At 41.8% G+C, this 15,595-nt stretch overlaps 1 protein-coding gene and 1 long non-coding RNA gene across 4 annotated transcripts in view; both read right to left on the bottom strand.

Annotated features, from left to right (window-relative positions):
* The window catches only part of CNOT4 (CCR4-NOT transcription complex subunit 4), a 92,938-nt gene that overhangs the window by 36,271 nt on the left and 41,072 nt on the right, over window positions 1-15,595 (bottom strand). For all 3 annotated transcript variants that reach the window (XM_064155018.1, XM_064155020.1, XM_064155019.1), the window contains exons 3-6: window positions 8,517-8,714; window positions 5,138-5,224; window positions 4,083-4,184; window positions 2,019-2,144 (exon numbers count right to left, since the gene is read on the bottom strand). In XM_064155018.1, the coding sequence (XP_064011088.1) occupies window positions 2,019-2,144; window positions 4,083-4,184; window positions 5,138-5,224; window positions 8,517-8,714 (513 nt within the window). The remainder of the gene's footprint in view (window positions 1-2,018; window positions 2,145-4,082; window positions 4,185-5,137; window positions 5,225-8,516; window positions 8,715-15,595) is intronic.
* LOC135181532 (uncharacterized) lies at window positions 10,826-14,532 on the bottom strand. The gene is made up of 2 exons (XR_010304911.1): window positions 14,100-14,532; window positions 10,826-12,404 (listed from the first exon to the last, which is right to left on the bottom strand). It is a non-coding gene; the product is annotated as an uncharacterized LOC135181532 (long non-coding RNA).

Raw genomic sequence — 15,595 nt, 5'->3', positions numbered from 1 at the left:
AGGAGGAAGTTTAAGTAATGTAAAAAGGAAGAAGAAGATTCAGTTAAGTCATCAAGATGAAGTCTAATCCACTCAAGACTTCAGAAGGAACTCATATGTGCAATTCAATTCCTGGCCTAGGTATGTAGCCTATCAATTTTAACTACCAGTTGGGCCACAGGACTGAGAGTGCTTTTGCCTTCTACAAAGAACTGCAGAAAAGATCCTGTGAACCACAGACTGCTAAAGTGAACCTTTAGCCCACCTAAGATTATGAAGTTTGTCCCAACTAAAAAAAAGAGAAGCTCATGGATAAATAAAATCTGATGGAAACTAACATCTTAGAATCATAGAATCGTTTCACTTGGAAAAGAGCCACTACACTATGTCCCAGTGTGCCATATCCACACATTTCTTGAAGACCTCTAGGTATGGTGACTCCACCACCTCCCTAGGCAGCCTGGTCCTGTGCCTGAATGCTCCTGAAGTAGAGAAGTTTTTCCTAATATCCAACCTAAATCTCTGCTTGCACAATTTTGCACAATCCTCTTGTTCCATTACCTGATAGAGAGAAAAAGATCAACCCCCACCTCACTCCAACTGCCTTTCAGAGAGCTGTAAAGAACAAAGTCTCCCCTCAGTCACCTTTTCTCCAGACTCAGTCACAGTTGCCACAGCTATTCCTCATCAGCCTTGCTCTCCAGACCCTGGACCAGCTTGGCTGCCCTTCTCATGATTCAGCAACTCAATGCTGATTAAGAGTTTGTCTCCATCTATTCAACTCATGAACACTGAACTTTCTAGACTTCAAAAGCAGCATGGAAAAAGATATAATTAACTGCTCACTTTCCATGTCCAACTGGTCAAACTGCTTTTCCATTCCAATATTTACTTCTGCCATAACATTCACCAAAAAGTTACCTTATATACAGACTAAATCATATACAACTGTGCTGGTTTGAGGCTAATTTTTACTGAGAGAAATTAAATCCTTAGCTGTGAAAAAAAGAAAAACAACATGCCCTATATCACCATTCTTCTGCTGAGAAATACAACTAGTCAAAATACAGATAAGACAAGCACTTCTCACACACACACTGCTCAACTCTCATAGATGTTGAGGTGCTGGAACGTGTCCAGAGAAGGGCAACAAAGCTGGTGAAAGGCCTGGAACACAAACCCTACAAGGAGAGGCTGAGGGAGCTGGGGGTGTGCAGCCTGGAGAAGAGGAGGCTCAGGGCAGACCTCACTGCTGTCTACAACTACCTGAAGGGAGGCTGTAGCCAGGTGGGGTTGGGCTCTGCTGCCAGGCAACCAGCAATAGAACAAGGAGACACAGTCTCAAGTCGTGCTGGGGGAGGTCTAGGCTGGATGTTAGGAGGAAGTTGTTGGCAGAGAATGATTGGCATTGGAATGGGCTGCCAGGAAGGTAGTGGAGGCATTGTCCCTGGAGGTGTTCAAGAAAAGTCTGGATGAGGCACTTAGTGCCATGGTCTAGTTGACTGGATAGGGCTGGGTGCTAGGTTGGACTGGATGATCTTGGAGGTCTCTTCCAGCCTGGTTGATTCTATGATTCTTTCTGGCAGTCTGGTCTCTGGCTGACTCTGCCTTTAACTCTCTAATCCACCTAACCCCTTTTTCCTCTAACCTCCTTACTGTCTCTTTTTGACACCTCACCTCAGATCTCCAGATTTATCACATGAGATATACATGGGTTGATCTGGTTATTTCTGAAGGGACGGAAAGAGGGAGAGGAAAGGGGGGGACTGGGTCAGGAGCCCTCCTGGGGACTCTGTTTCTGGGAAGGGCACTGTGTTTGTGTGTTACTTTTAATTTGTACATAACTATATATATTTGTATATATGTGCCTGCATATTGTTCTAAGCTGCAAATATAGCCTTGCTCCTTAATTTCCAGTTGTCTTGAGTCTAGCCTGAGTGATTTTCTTAAGTGTGTGCGGGGCAGGTAACTCCCAAACCATCACAACAATCAAGTGCATGCAGGTCACACTTCATCTGTTACCCATTCATATAACTTACCTGCATTTCTTCTTTTGTAAAACTGGCTGCTTCATCCCCCAGCTCGTGTAGATACATGCAGTCTGGTTTTGGACACTGCATATTTTTTAGAAAATAACTGCAATATTTTGTTGTACCTAATGATGCCTAAAGAGAGAAAAAAAAATCATTACTTAAGTACTGGAGGTTAAGAAAACCCTTTACTGTGTAAGAGAAAAGGAAAAGTTCCTTCTTAAGATTTGGATTTCCATCACAATGCATTTTTTATTCATGCAGATGGACCAGAAAGGCCATCTGTAAGGAATCTATATGCAGGAGAATCACATAATTAGATGTATTTATTGGGAGACCCAAGTACTGCCCACAGGGAGACCCAAGTACTGCCCACAGGGAGACCCAAGTACTGCCCACAGGGAGACCCAAGTACTGCCCACAGGGAGACCCAAGTACTGCCCACAGGGAGACCCAAGTACTGCCCACAGGGAGACCCAAGTACTGCCCACAGGGAGACCCAAGTACTGCCCACAGGGAGACCCAAGTACTGCCCACAGGGAGACCCAAGTACTGCCCACAGGGAGACCCAAGTACTGCCCACAGGGAGACCCAAGTACTGCCCACAGGGAGACCCAAGTACTGCCCACAGGGAGACCCAAGTACTGCCCACAGGGAGACCCAAGTACTGCCCACAGGGAGACCCAAGTACTGCCCACAGGGAGACCCAAGTACTGCCCACAGGGAGACCCAAGTACTGCCCACAGGGAGACCCAAGTACTGCCCACAGGGAGACCCAAGTACTGCCCACAGGGAGACCCAAGTACTGCCCACAGGGAGACCCAAGTACTGCCCACAGGGAGACCCAAGTACTGCCCACAGGGAGACCCAAGTACTGCCCACAGGGAATATCTGCATTCATAATCATGAACCTGAAAAGTAGTTATGAGTTTGTATTACATGAAAACAGTTAATGCTTTGTAGCAGGGTCAGGAAACTAGTATTAACCAGGTGATTTTTCTATAATCATCAATCATAGAATCACAGAATTATCAGGACTGGAAGGGACCTCAAGGATCATCTAGCTCCAACCTCTGACATGGACAGGGAGACCTCACACTAGAGATCCATCCAGCCTGGCCTTAAAAACTTCCAGGGATGAATTAGGCCAAGGCAGCTTCAACGCATGTTTACAAAGGTACCAAAAGGTAAAACTTTGATTTCCAAAGGAGCTCTTGGGAGATGTGGTGTTTAGACTACACAAATGCTTTGTGAAAGCAAGTAACAGGACTTGCACAGTGCTATTAAGATATGAAGTGAAAAAGGCACTGTGGGATGGGAGAAGTAGTGTATCTCTGTCTTGAAATAGTGTTTTAAGAAGTTACCTATGAAACCCCTGAAACATTACCTGCTGGTAGCTCACTGAATTTCCATTCACAGATTGCACTGGATTTGAAGGGAACCTCAAAGGTCATCTTGTCCAACCCACTGCAGTAAGCAGTGACCAACTAGATTAGGCTGCTCAGGGCCACATTAAGTCTAGTCCTGAGTTACCTCCAGGGATGGGGCCTCAAATACATCTCTGGACAACCTGTTTCAGTAACTCACCACTTCTGTTGTGAAGAGTTTCCTCCTTATGTCAAACCTAAATCTATCCTGCTCCATTTCAAAACCTTTTACCCTTGTCCTGTTGCTACAAGCCCTTCTAACCAGTCCCTCCTGAGCCTTCCTTTAGGTCCTCTTCCGACATTGAAAGGGAGCTCTAAGGTCTGTCTCCCTGAAGCCTTCTCTTCTGTATGCTAAACAGCCCCAATTCTTTCAGCCTGCCTGAAACCTGTTTCAGCAGAGGTTCTCCAGCTCACTGATGATCTTTATGACCCTCCTTTGGACCTTTTCAGGCAGATTCATGTCGTTCTTGCATTAGGGTCCCCAGAGTTATGATTAAAGCTAAGAAAACAGGTCAAAACCCAGTGTCCAATAAAGTGGACATTTTTCTTCATCAACAGAAGTAAATCCATACAAATGAAATGTTATATTATGCACAGATCCTCATGGCCCTACCACAGATAGATAAATATGTAAAAATATTACCACCTTAAGTGTTCTGCCGTCTACCACCACGTTATTGACACACTGTATGGCTCTGAGAGCATCTTCTGACCGAATGTAGGTTACATATGCACTGGCACTTGGACCCTAGAAAGAAAATATAGCATGTTTTATTTATTCTTTTAACTCTTCCTAGACAGATCTGAATGTGAAGTTGCTCTTTTAGCAGCTCACTTCATCAATAGGTACATTAAACAAGAACACCTGACAAAACCAGCAGAATTCATGAGAATTTAGATGTAATGCATAAAGCACAGAGAAAATAAATACATTAAAATGTTACCTGGAAGGTCTGAAAATACTTAAAGGTATTTTATGCCTGAAATGGAGATTAGTGACTAAAAGACACATGGATGCTTCACTGGAGATCCTAGGCCTGTCTAACAGTTTTTAGAATCATAGAATGATAGAGGTTGGAAGGGACCTCTAGAGATTGTTTAGTCCACCCCTCTCTGGCAAACCAGGGGCACCTAGCACAGGTCACAGGAATGCATATAGATGGGTCTTGAAAGCTTCCAAAGGAGGAGATTCCACAACCTCTCTGGGCAGCCTGTTCCAGTGCTCTGATATCCTCATGAGGAAGAATTTATTTTCCTCACACTAAAGAGGAGCTTTGTGGGTTCCAGTTAGTATCCACTGCCCCTTGTCCTATCACAGGGCACCACTGCAATGAGACTGGCACCTTCTTGACACCCACTCATCAAATATTTGTAAACATTAGCAAGGTCCCCTCCATCAGTCTTCTCTTTTTCAGTCTAGACAGCCCCAGATCTCTCAGTCTTTCCTCATGAGACAGGTGTTGGAACACCTCATAGCCCTTGTAGCTTTCTACTTTGCATCCTGCATCCAGCTTTTGGAGCCTACCTGGACAGTATCTGAGTAAGATAACAGCCATTTGATTTTTTCAAGGCTGTATTCCCCCCCCTACTTTACTTCTTTAATCTACTCCTTAATAAAAACAAGGAGCCCTAGATTCATTCTGCACACTTGTGTCTTCCCTAAAGGAATAAAACCAAACATCTTAAGGGCCTCTGACTTACCTGTGAGCCTGCATATGATGTGCTGTTATTAATGACAACTTTATGTATTTTACCAAACTTCCCAAAATATTCTGGTCGTTTCAAAACCTGCATGAAAACAAAGTTCAAGTGTTAGACTGCAAAGAGCTGAGTCTTCTTTCATCTAACTGTGTAACTACAGCCTTTAACTAATAAAACCCAATCCTCCTCTTTGTAGAGGAGAACATGTAGATGTAGATTTGTTTTCCAGCATGAAACATGGTTACTTGTAACACAGTGCACATTGCCACTGCACTGAAGAACTCCAGGGAGAAACACTCCACATTTCAAGCTGTAATTTTTGTGTTTCTTTCAGCAGTTACATTACCCTAGCCTCATCCTGGCAAGATACATACAAGAGCATTTCATCCCAGTTTTAAAATAACCACCTTGAACTTGCATTCAGATATAGTAACCGCTAGGAGCAAGTCACTGAATCTTAACTCACTTGCCCCACTCCAAAGGGAAAGAGAGAAAAGCCAATTATCTAGAGCTGGCTTTCAGGTTTTTAGAAGACCCGATTCAGTACAGGAAAACTGTGTGACACTTCCCAGGGGCAAGAAAAACACATTTCAAAATCAACATCATGCTGAAGTGAACGAGTACCATACCTCTGAAGAAAAATACTCCTGTCTTGCCCTTCCCTGCATCAGTTAGTAACACCACACTACTTAGGGATTCTCTATAAAGTAGGAGCATCTCTAGCAGATTAAGCAGCTCTCTTAAATAAGTTACCTGTGTGCCAACAGAAGGGGCAATATTTGACACATTTGCTACCAAAAGCCTTTCTTTTTCTTTCCCCATAACAGAGGAGGTGCATGAGTACTGACTACTTAGACTGAAGCTGAATAAGCTAAGGCTATTTGCAGTTCTAGATAATAACCTTAGACATTTAAAAAGGAAGATTTGTTTCTCCAGCTTCTGTCTTCATACTATCACTGGATAGTACAAATTGTACTGTCCAAGAACTTCTTCAAACACCTCTTCCTTCATCCCAAGAGAACATCAATGCTTTAGGATTTAACAGCATTAATCACACTTGGAACACCCCATAGAACTACAGAGCACACTGTACAAAGCACCAGTCATTCACTGGTCTCTTCTGACTGCTCTTCACGTAACTTACACCTCTCCTAAAAGATCCTACACACACTCTAGACATCATTCCAGGGGAGACTGAAAATCTTGAATAAAGCAGAGGAGTTTCTTCAAGAGCCTTGCACCTTAGAATCACAGAATCAACCAGGTTGGAAGAGACCTCCAAGATCATCCAGGCCAACCTAGCACCCAGCCCTAGCCAGTCAACCAGACCATGGCACCAAGTGCCTCATCCAGGCTTTTCTTGAACACCTCCCGGGACGGTGCCTCCACCACCTCCCTGGGCAGCCCATTCCAATGCCAATCACTCTCTCTGCCAACAACTTCCTCCTAACATCCTCCCTATACTTCCCCCGGCACAACTTGAGACTGTGTCCCTTTGTTCTGTTGCTGCTTGCCTGGCAGAAGAGACCAACCCCACCTGGCTACAATGTGCCTTCAGGTAGTTGTAGACAGCAATGAGGTCACCCCTGAGCCTCCTCTTCTGCAGGCTGCACACCCCCAGCTCCCTCAGCCTCTCCTCATAGGGTTTGTGTTCCAGGCCCCTCACCTGCTTTGTTGCCCTTCTCTGGACACCTTCCAGCACCTCAACATCTCTCTTGAATTGAGGGGCCCAGAACTGGACACAGCACTCAAGGTGTGGCCTGAGCAGTGCTGAGTACAGGGGCAGAATAACCTCCCTTGTCCTACTGGCCACACTGCTCCTGAGCCAGGCCAGGATGCCATTGGCTCTCTTGGCCACCTTGGCCTTCACCATTTCAGAAGAGCATGTCAGCAGACGCTGATCCACCTGTACTCCATTAGGAGCCACAGATCTATTTCCAGAAACAGCAAACAGCAGCCAATCTTCCCTTCCAAATCATCTCTATTTGTCCAGGAGTTTTTTTCCTCAGGTGAAAAACTGAAATCAAATATATGGAATATTCTGGGGGTTTAAGACCATCTCTTCCAAGCTAAAATTCCTGAAAATGGAGTCATCTTGGCACTGTAAGCAACATTCAGTATGTACATGCTACCTTCTGCTATGTCAATGAGAACACTGCTGCCACCAAACCTAGTACAGACATCCCACCCGCAACAAATCAACTTCTAATTGCTTGAAGTATTGCGTGGAATTATCAGAGGTTGAAAAAATAATTAACTGCATATATAATATTTCTCTTACTCACAAATCCTCTATCTGGTCAAAGAAATTAAATATCTTTTTGGTAATAAATAGCACCAAGTCAGTGCTGAGAGTTGCTTGCAAACATTTGGTCCTATACTTCTGTAGAAACTGAGATACTATGTGCCTAATCAGTTCAACTGATTCCCCTCTTCTCTTCATATCTACTCTTTTTTTAACCTCCACTGAAAGCAGCTTTTTACAGTTGTTCTTTCCCAGTCTTTGCCTGAGTCCCTCAACACTTTTGACAAGTTTTCTCCAAACAGCTTAGCTCAATCAGGTGTATTTAACTTGGCACAGTAATTATGAAGACATCCATCTTCATCAGTAGTTCATTCCCTCCATATTTCAATTCAAGGTACTTGTAGCTTTACTCATTAGCACTACTTCTATTAGTCCCTTGCAGCTGACTGTTGATAGATGCCAATAAAATGTTTTAAATAGTGTCTTTTTCATGATGCAGAGTAGCAACCCAACTCTTTCTTGAGTCTTCTGCTTACTAGTTTGTTAGTTATGCTTCAAAATGCTGACTTGTTTCTTCTGTCCCTACAGATTTTTGCTCAGCCAAGCTCCCATTTTATAACTGGCAGTGTGTGACACAGCTCTGCAGTGCTATCAGACCCAGACTAGGAAAATCAGTACTTAAAAAAAGCCTTAAGGTTATTTTTAGCTTAAGAAGCCATTTTTTAAATCAGAGAATCACAAAACTTCTTCGATTGGAAAAGACCTTCAAGATCATCATCGAGTCAAATCATTAGTTTCACACTGACAAGTCCTTGACCAAACCAAATCCCTCAGCACAACATCTAATGAATAAATGAACACAAAGAACAATTTCTTCAATGGAGAGAGCACCTGTACTCCTAAGAGCAAAGATAAACACACTTATTGAGGTTATTTTGGAGGAAGCTGAGTAGGTTCCTTTAAGAAGGTTCCTCAGCAGCAGTGAAGCTTTTCAATGCTGCTTCATTTTGTACCCATTGGGGAGACAAAAGGTAGGCACCAGGATATTCCAATGGTTCCTTGATAGACACAGGGTATTTCAATGGTTCCTTGGCAACAAGGTAAGAGCAAGATCTGCAAGTGTGAACTGCTCACCTCTGGATCTGCTAGGCGCTGAGATAACCCTACCACGAAGACAAGGTTCTTCTGCACAACCCGTACACTGGCCAAATGTTTGCGGTTCTCTGATATCTTCTGTTTCCTCTCATTTTGTTTCTGTTTCTTTTCATTTTTTATCCTTTGCAGCTCTTCCTGGGAGAGTGGCTTGTACACTGCTGGATCTTCTGGATATGGCTAAATGTAACAAATATCATTAACAACAAGTCATCTAGGAAACATCACCTATTAAAATCATTACTCCCGATGCTTTAGCACACATTTCTTTCTTCTCTTACACTGTTCTGATTGTTATGGCCAGCCATGTTACAGAAGAGGCATACTTGGTCCTTAGGGAAAGGTGAGTATTTTGCATATTTTCATTAAAATATCTTTATTATAGACATAACACTGATTTCTGGGTAATTCTAACAACTGCCTAGTCAGTTAGGTAACACTACGAGCAGCTGCAACATGACATTCAACACATCCTGTTAAGATTTCACTTATGTAACATAGTCAGCAGGGTTTTGAAAGCACGTCCTGCATATTGACTTCATATCTAGTTTTCCAATGAAGATTTGGATATTTAGGTGTAATTAAGGGAAGACTGCAGGATAAGAAATCAAAATACAAGTGTAATTTCAGTGGTCCATCAAGCTGAAGACAGTAACACCATTACACAACTCAATATTTACACGGTTAACTTCTCCTAGAGAATAGAGAGATTTCCAGAGTTTCACACTGATTCAGTAGTGTTCTTGTGTTTCAGATAGAAACTTTGGTTTTGTCTTCTCTGGACAAAGGTGAAGTTTTAGCTTAAATATTATCATGTACAGAAAACTTCTCATCAGACATAACACTGCAGAGATTTTCGTCTCAGAAGTATGTAGCAGAAGTGTCCCAAAAGTTAGCTAGAAAGATTGCTCTATTCACACAGAGCATTGATATAAAGGCACTATTTTAGATCAGTCTTGCAGACTACACTGTGCTGTCCTCTGCCCTAGATAACTCCTCAAAGCAGTCCCATATTTCTTACCTGTCCCAGTTTTCTCAGACTAGTAAATTAGATTTCACACTTCATATACAAAGCAATGCTAAGCACAGAAGCAAGTGCATAAAAATATCTCTCTCAAAGAGAAGTGGTTTTAAACACTGAGATGAAATCAAAGAAAATGAGAAGCATGTAGGAGATGTGCATTTAAAAGAAATTAAGCTCAACAATATGCTGAATTAAGTTGTTTGCTTGTAGTACTGTAACAAAAGCTTCCAGTGTACAGCTCCAACAAAACCCAATTTAACTTTTTCCTGACTGGCAGAGCTCAAAAACAGTTTTCATGACTAAGTGACCTGAGAAAAATCCACATCAGCATGGGAAAATAAGGTTTAGCTTAAAAGCATGTATTCCTTATACTTTCATGATACTACTGGAAGAGCCACCAAGATAATCTTCTGAGTATATCCCCCAACAAAACAAGATCTGTTTTACAGTTTAAAGAGCTTAGCATAATTATGTTCAGTTTAACAGCATTTAGCTTAGTGTCATTAAGTTTAGCATCATTATGTTATACTTGAGACAGCTTCTGAAAATATGTTGCAGTTGACTTCAGCAGATGGCATCTCATGGTTAACCATCAAGTCCTCTGGAACATGTACTTAGTATCACAGAGGAATTCTAACTTTTAAGATACTTCAGCAGTAGCCAAAGGTAGACAAGCAAGTCCTGGACAGGAAGACACAACAAGGACTTCAAAAGTTATATTATTCACAAGTAACACTAAATACCTTATAAAGATCTCACAATGTACTTGATGAACAACAATGAGCTGTCAGAAAGGTCATTTGAAATTAGCTATTGCCACTGATTACCTTCAGTTTTAACACATGCACATGAGGACTTCAGGAGATGCAGAATAATGCTGCAAGGCATTTTGCTCATTTAAAAAGCTTTTGCAAGTCTATGTTAATTGATCATGTAGCATAAAGGGTAGACATCATTTGGTTTCGGGGAAGAGAAAAAGTTCTCAAAGAGAGTTGAGTTCAGTTGTCACAGCTGAGTTGAGGTAAGTACAGGAAGAGAACAGGTGCACCAGTATAAAACAGAGTTCCAAAGATGAACTGTCTTGGCCTACGTCAAATGATGTGCACCAACAATCTATCCTTTCACAGATAAATTCCTTCTCCACATCACATACAACAAGGCAAGGCTTGGAAGTGTGCTGTGCTTTGGTACTGCACAAGAAACGAACTCATGGCTCTTAACAAGACCAGGAAGACTCCAGGACCAAGAAAATCAGAGCAAATGGAGCCAAAGTTCATCAGCTTCTTTACTGCCAAGTATAGCCACATTCACTGCCTATTCCCATATGAGAGGCAAGTCAGACAGCATCTTGTCTGTATTCTTGTCTGTTCAGCTAATTGCTACAGGATGTCCTGAACACAAGTCAGGAGACAGAATAGCATGAGCACAACCCTGAGCAGAACTCTTACTTGTCCACAGCAAAACTAGCAGTTTGTATTTGTACAGCACAGAGTAAGAACTGCTGGGAGGCATGACACTCAACTGCAGATTCATAATCAGGGGGAGAGAAATGTCTTCATCTCAGTAAGAAGCACAAGGCTGACTAAGGATTTCAATCACACTTGATTTGACACCCTGAATAAGAGCATCAGGTTCAGCAACAACATGATCAGAAGTTCTCACTAGATTCTGCTGTGCTGCATTCCAGAGGGAATTCTACTATGCCTCTTTATCACTCTTAAGACATGTTTAATGCTTCTGAAGAACGTGGATAGTTAGATATCCTAACTTGCAGAATCCCCTTGAATCCCAAGAACAAACCAGAAACCCAATCCTAAGAAGGAATAGATGATTTTCCTATCCATATATAATATGTGACATGACAGATAAGAGAAACAAGACAGATAAGGTGAGAGAAAGGCAAATAAACACTGCACCAAAACTTCAGAACCTAGTTCTACAATAACAGCATTAAGAATCCTATTCCTTTTATATAAGACCATAAAACAAGTCTACAAATAGAAAATTTATTTAATCTTCAGGGTGACTGCTTCCCACAGGATCAAAGTTCACGAACTCAAATGATAGTTCAACTACTGACAGAATGCATGCATGGAAGGGTGGTGTAACAGGGCTGAAAGACAAGCAAAGTGGATTGACCGCGGCTGTATCTCCAAGTACTACTTCACATGTTTAGTCTCTGTCCAACCCTGCATAATAGGAGTAGGGAGAGGACCACAAATACCAGCAGCTCTCAGGTTTTGCAACAGCTGAAGTGGCAATGCTACTGAAATTAGCACTTTCTGAATTATTACTGCTATTATTATGAAAGAAGCACAAGGTATTTATTCAACCTACTATCATCAATTCCTCAGCTGGTAGAGGATTTCAGACCTGAGCAAAATAGCTACACCAAGTGTTAGCAGTGTTTACATATTTTCAAACACATCTGATTCACTAAATTTAGCTGACACCCTCCACTTGAGTTATACAACTCTTCTTCAGCAAAACCCACGGAAGCCACCTGAAGAAGACAAGCCAACATGGAAAGAGACCAGATTCTGTTTATGCTAACTGCAAGTTGCTTGTAGTCCTACAAGAACTTGACCAAAAGTTCAAATGTCTCTTCTGTGGTCTTGTTTCTTTAACCAGAGATGGCCCTTGATGAATTCTTGGTCTTCCTGACTAAGCTCCTCTTGTCATTTTTGTTTTCTTTCAGACTTTCTCCCCTACAGTTTCCCAACTGTTGAAAGCAGAGCTGGGATTTATCAAGCACTTTGCTTTTGTCATTCCCAGATGGGTCACCATCCTTCCTCACAATGGATGCACCAACATTTCCCAGTGGTTGCCTTGCTACCAAATAGGTTCTGAAATGAGAAACACAGATCAGGTCAATAAGGTTTAGGCATAGTATACATCACACTACTTATCAAGAATACAGACAAACAATCTCCTGCATATTTACAAATATCAATTGTTGCACCAAGCTACTCGACTGTGAGATTAAAAGCACCAGAAGAAACAACTGACATTTGGAAACTGTGCGTCAGATCAGATGTTTCTTTTACGCAGAAGCATAATTAGGAGAACCATGAACAAAAATATGCTTTAAACATGTTAGCTTCTTGGTCATAAAGGTAACATTACTATTTCTCTCCATTTCTAGCACAAGGGGCTAGAAGGACTAAAACTTAAATGTCAAGGAACTCAAAGAGGCAAAGCCATTATCACAGGAAGAGCTGTTAAGATGCAAAGGAGCTTAGGGATAGTTTTTTATTGTTGATGTAACAACTGCAACAACTGACCCTTAAGTCTGGCAGTGCTGTGCTCTATTAAAGCAACACAAGCCACCGAAATGGTGCATATTATTCATATGGCAAGCAGTGGCCAGGCTACTGAATTTTAAAGCAAAGGAAAAACATTGCTGCAAGGACAAAAATCGCCGGCTTAACAACCAGAACTAGTGAGTCTGGACTGTAAACCAGCTGTCGGCTGTCTTTAAGGACAGCATATTTTCATTCTAATTCGACTAGTTAGCAGCTATTTGGCTCAGTTAAGCAATCAATTGACTGGACGAAAACCAGGAAGGCTTGCTTAGCATCTTACAATTGACTAAGCCCACAATTCTGAAGGGCATCAGGAGCTCAAAGCAGGTCAGTTCTTTTTAAGGTACTACTTTTTGTAGCTAATGAATTAAACAGAAACAATTTCTGAGCCTACTTCAGAAGATCTGAAGGAAGTTTAGAAAGATTTTTATGTATTTAGACTACTATGTACTAGTTTCCAACCAGTACTCAAGTTAAATTCATACTAGCAGCACACTTTCATAAATCAAAACAAAGTAAATGCTCATCTACTACTGTTGCTAACAGGAGGAAATGACACTAGCTTAATTGACTGCAACCACATGAACATATCCTGCACAAACAAATATTAAGCTACTTATCAGTTCAAACACCCAGAAGCACTTTTTCCTTGGTAGGAAAAAAACACCTGTAAGCTAACATCCTTTCAGTTAGAGAAGCTTGGGAAAATAATTCTATTTATGTAATGCACATGTAAAATCTATCAAACTAACAGCAGAGATGCCACTGTAGCCAAACTGTTGTACCACATTTTTCCCACCACCTCCCTCAAACCTTTCAACCAAAATCCCTAGATAGGGGACTTCTTTACTGTCCACAGATTAGTGGAGAACCCATTGGAGATATCTCAATGCATTTGATACCATTGGCACAAAAAGCAGCTTTCTACTAGGTAATTACACCTAACACACTCAGCCTTGCTTTAAGTGTGGTTATTCACAGTCCATTTAGCATTAAGTATACTGCATTTGCTATACACTTTAGAAACAAGACACTTGTTGAAAACATGGCACCAGCTCTAAATTTCCTTGCAAAAACTCTGTTGCTTTGCTACATTCTGCACTTCAGCATTGTAAGTGGCCATAACCAGTACACACCTTAGTGGATACGAATTTGGAAAGTGCTTACACCCTCTCCCCTAAAACTTTACAACACACAGCAAAGGAACTAAAAGACACACTGCACACAAACTCATACCTGGCTCAGAAGGACCAGCACGCTTCACAAGGTGGCTTCTTCAGACTTATTTGATGCTGTCATCAACTGTGCAGCTTGAAATGCTAGATTTCCAAGATCCTGATAGGGTCTCTGTGCCTCATCTATTCCATGACAGATTACTCCTCAGACTCCTGCATGCAAATCTCCAACGATACAGCTGCAACCCTACTCAAGAAAACCTTGCGGTCCGTGGATGCAGAAAGTATCCAGAACATAATCCTTGTCTATTGTGAAAATGTGAATGCTCCTCTCCTGGAATAATCAAGTGTGCTTCATTCCAATTGTAGCATCCATTCCAGCTTTCCTCCCAAAACCTTTCCTGAGCAAACTGTATCCAATCCAGCAAAATATCTTCATATCCAACCATACAGTAGATTATTCCACATGAAAAAGTTCAGCTGTGGCAGTATCCATATTTCAAATAAAGCAGATACCCAGAGGCAGTGAAGAACAAAGTGCTGCTTTGGTGACTTTTCAGATGTTTCACACACTTCCAGTAATGAAGAGGCAGAGATGAATCAAACAGTTGTTGGCAAGAAGTAGTGTGATAAATCCAGGTAAACAAAGAGACTTGTACAAGGAAATGCCCAAAACTTCGTGTTGCACCAGGAGGAGAAAATTTGCTTGTACTATGAAAATTGCTGTGTGTCATCTACAGCAGGTACCAGATGTGGAGACTGATTTGGCTGATGACAGGTGAGTCCTTCTTGTAGGACTTACAGCTCAAATATTGCAGCACATTTGCACAATTTGTTAACTAATAAATTACTGTGGGATAGCCTTCAGGCTTGCAGAGGCCTCCAAACACAGGCTGGTAGTGATAGCTCTAATGTAGCCAAAGCGCAAAAGAGCAGCAAGAAAATATGACTGGAAGTGCTTACACAAGGCTATGGCAGTGAATAGGGATAGTGAGACCAAGTAAGATTACCTGGAGTCTCAAAAGGGGGCTGCAACGTGAGGCAGGAAGCCAAGGGAAGCATAAACTGAGGACAGGATCTTGAGTAAGTAGCAGGAGAAAGAGGGGACCTAAGTAGCTGCGATCACAAAGAGGAAGGCCAGGCAAGAAAGTGACAATCAAGGGAAGTCATTGAAGAGAAGGTACTAAGAAATAATCTTATTAAACACCAAAGGTAAGTTACTAAACCAGGTTAAACAACACTAAAAGGAGGAGGAAAATAATTCAAAGGAAAAAGCAGGCAACTTAGTGAGGCTGCAGTTTGTAGCTGGGGCCAACCAAAGTACCAGCCAGACATCAACTAAGAGACAGGGAGAAAGTGTGACTCTAAGTGCTACCTTTAAGCATTTGGCAACAAGAGTACTGGACAAACACACTTAGCCTAGATCTTGAAATGCTTTAAAGCTTACACTTTTGGATGTATTTTCCAAAGGTTTTACATGGTTACTGTCATAATAATATGGATTGAAAGCTCCAGTGCCACAAAAGAAACAAGCAGGTGCCTTATAAGCTTGCCTCA

Source organism: Pogoniulus pusillus, chromosome 15, assembly GCF_015220805.1.
Source record: "Pogoniulus pusillus isolate bPogPus1 chromosome 15, bPogPus1.pri, whole genome shotgun sequence".
Taxonomy (NCBI): domain Eukaryota; kingdom Metazoa; phylum Chordata; class Aves; order Piciformes; family Lybiidae; genus Pogoniulus; species Pogoniulus pusillus.
Note: the sequence above shows the minus strand (reverse complement) of the source record. Positions and strands in the feature narration are given on the sequence as shown.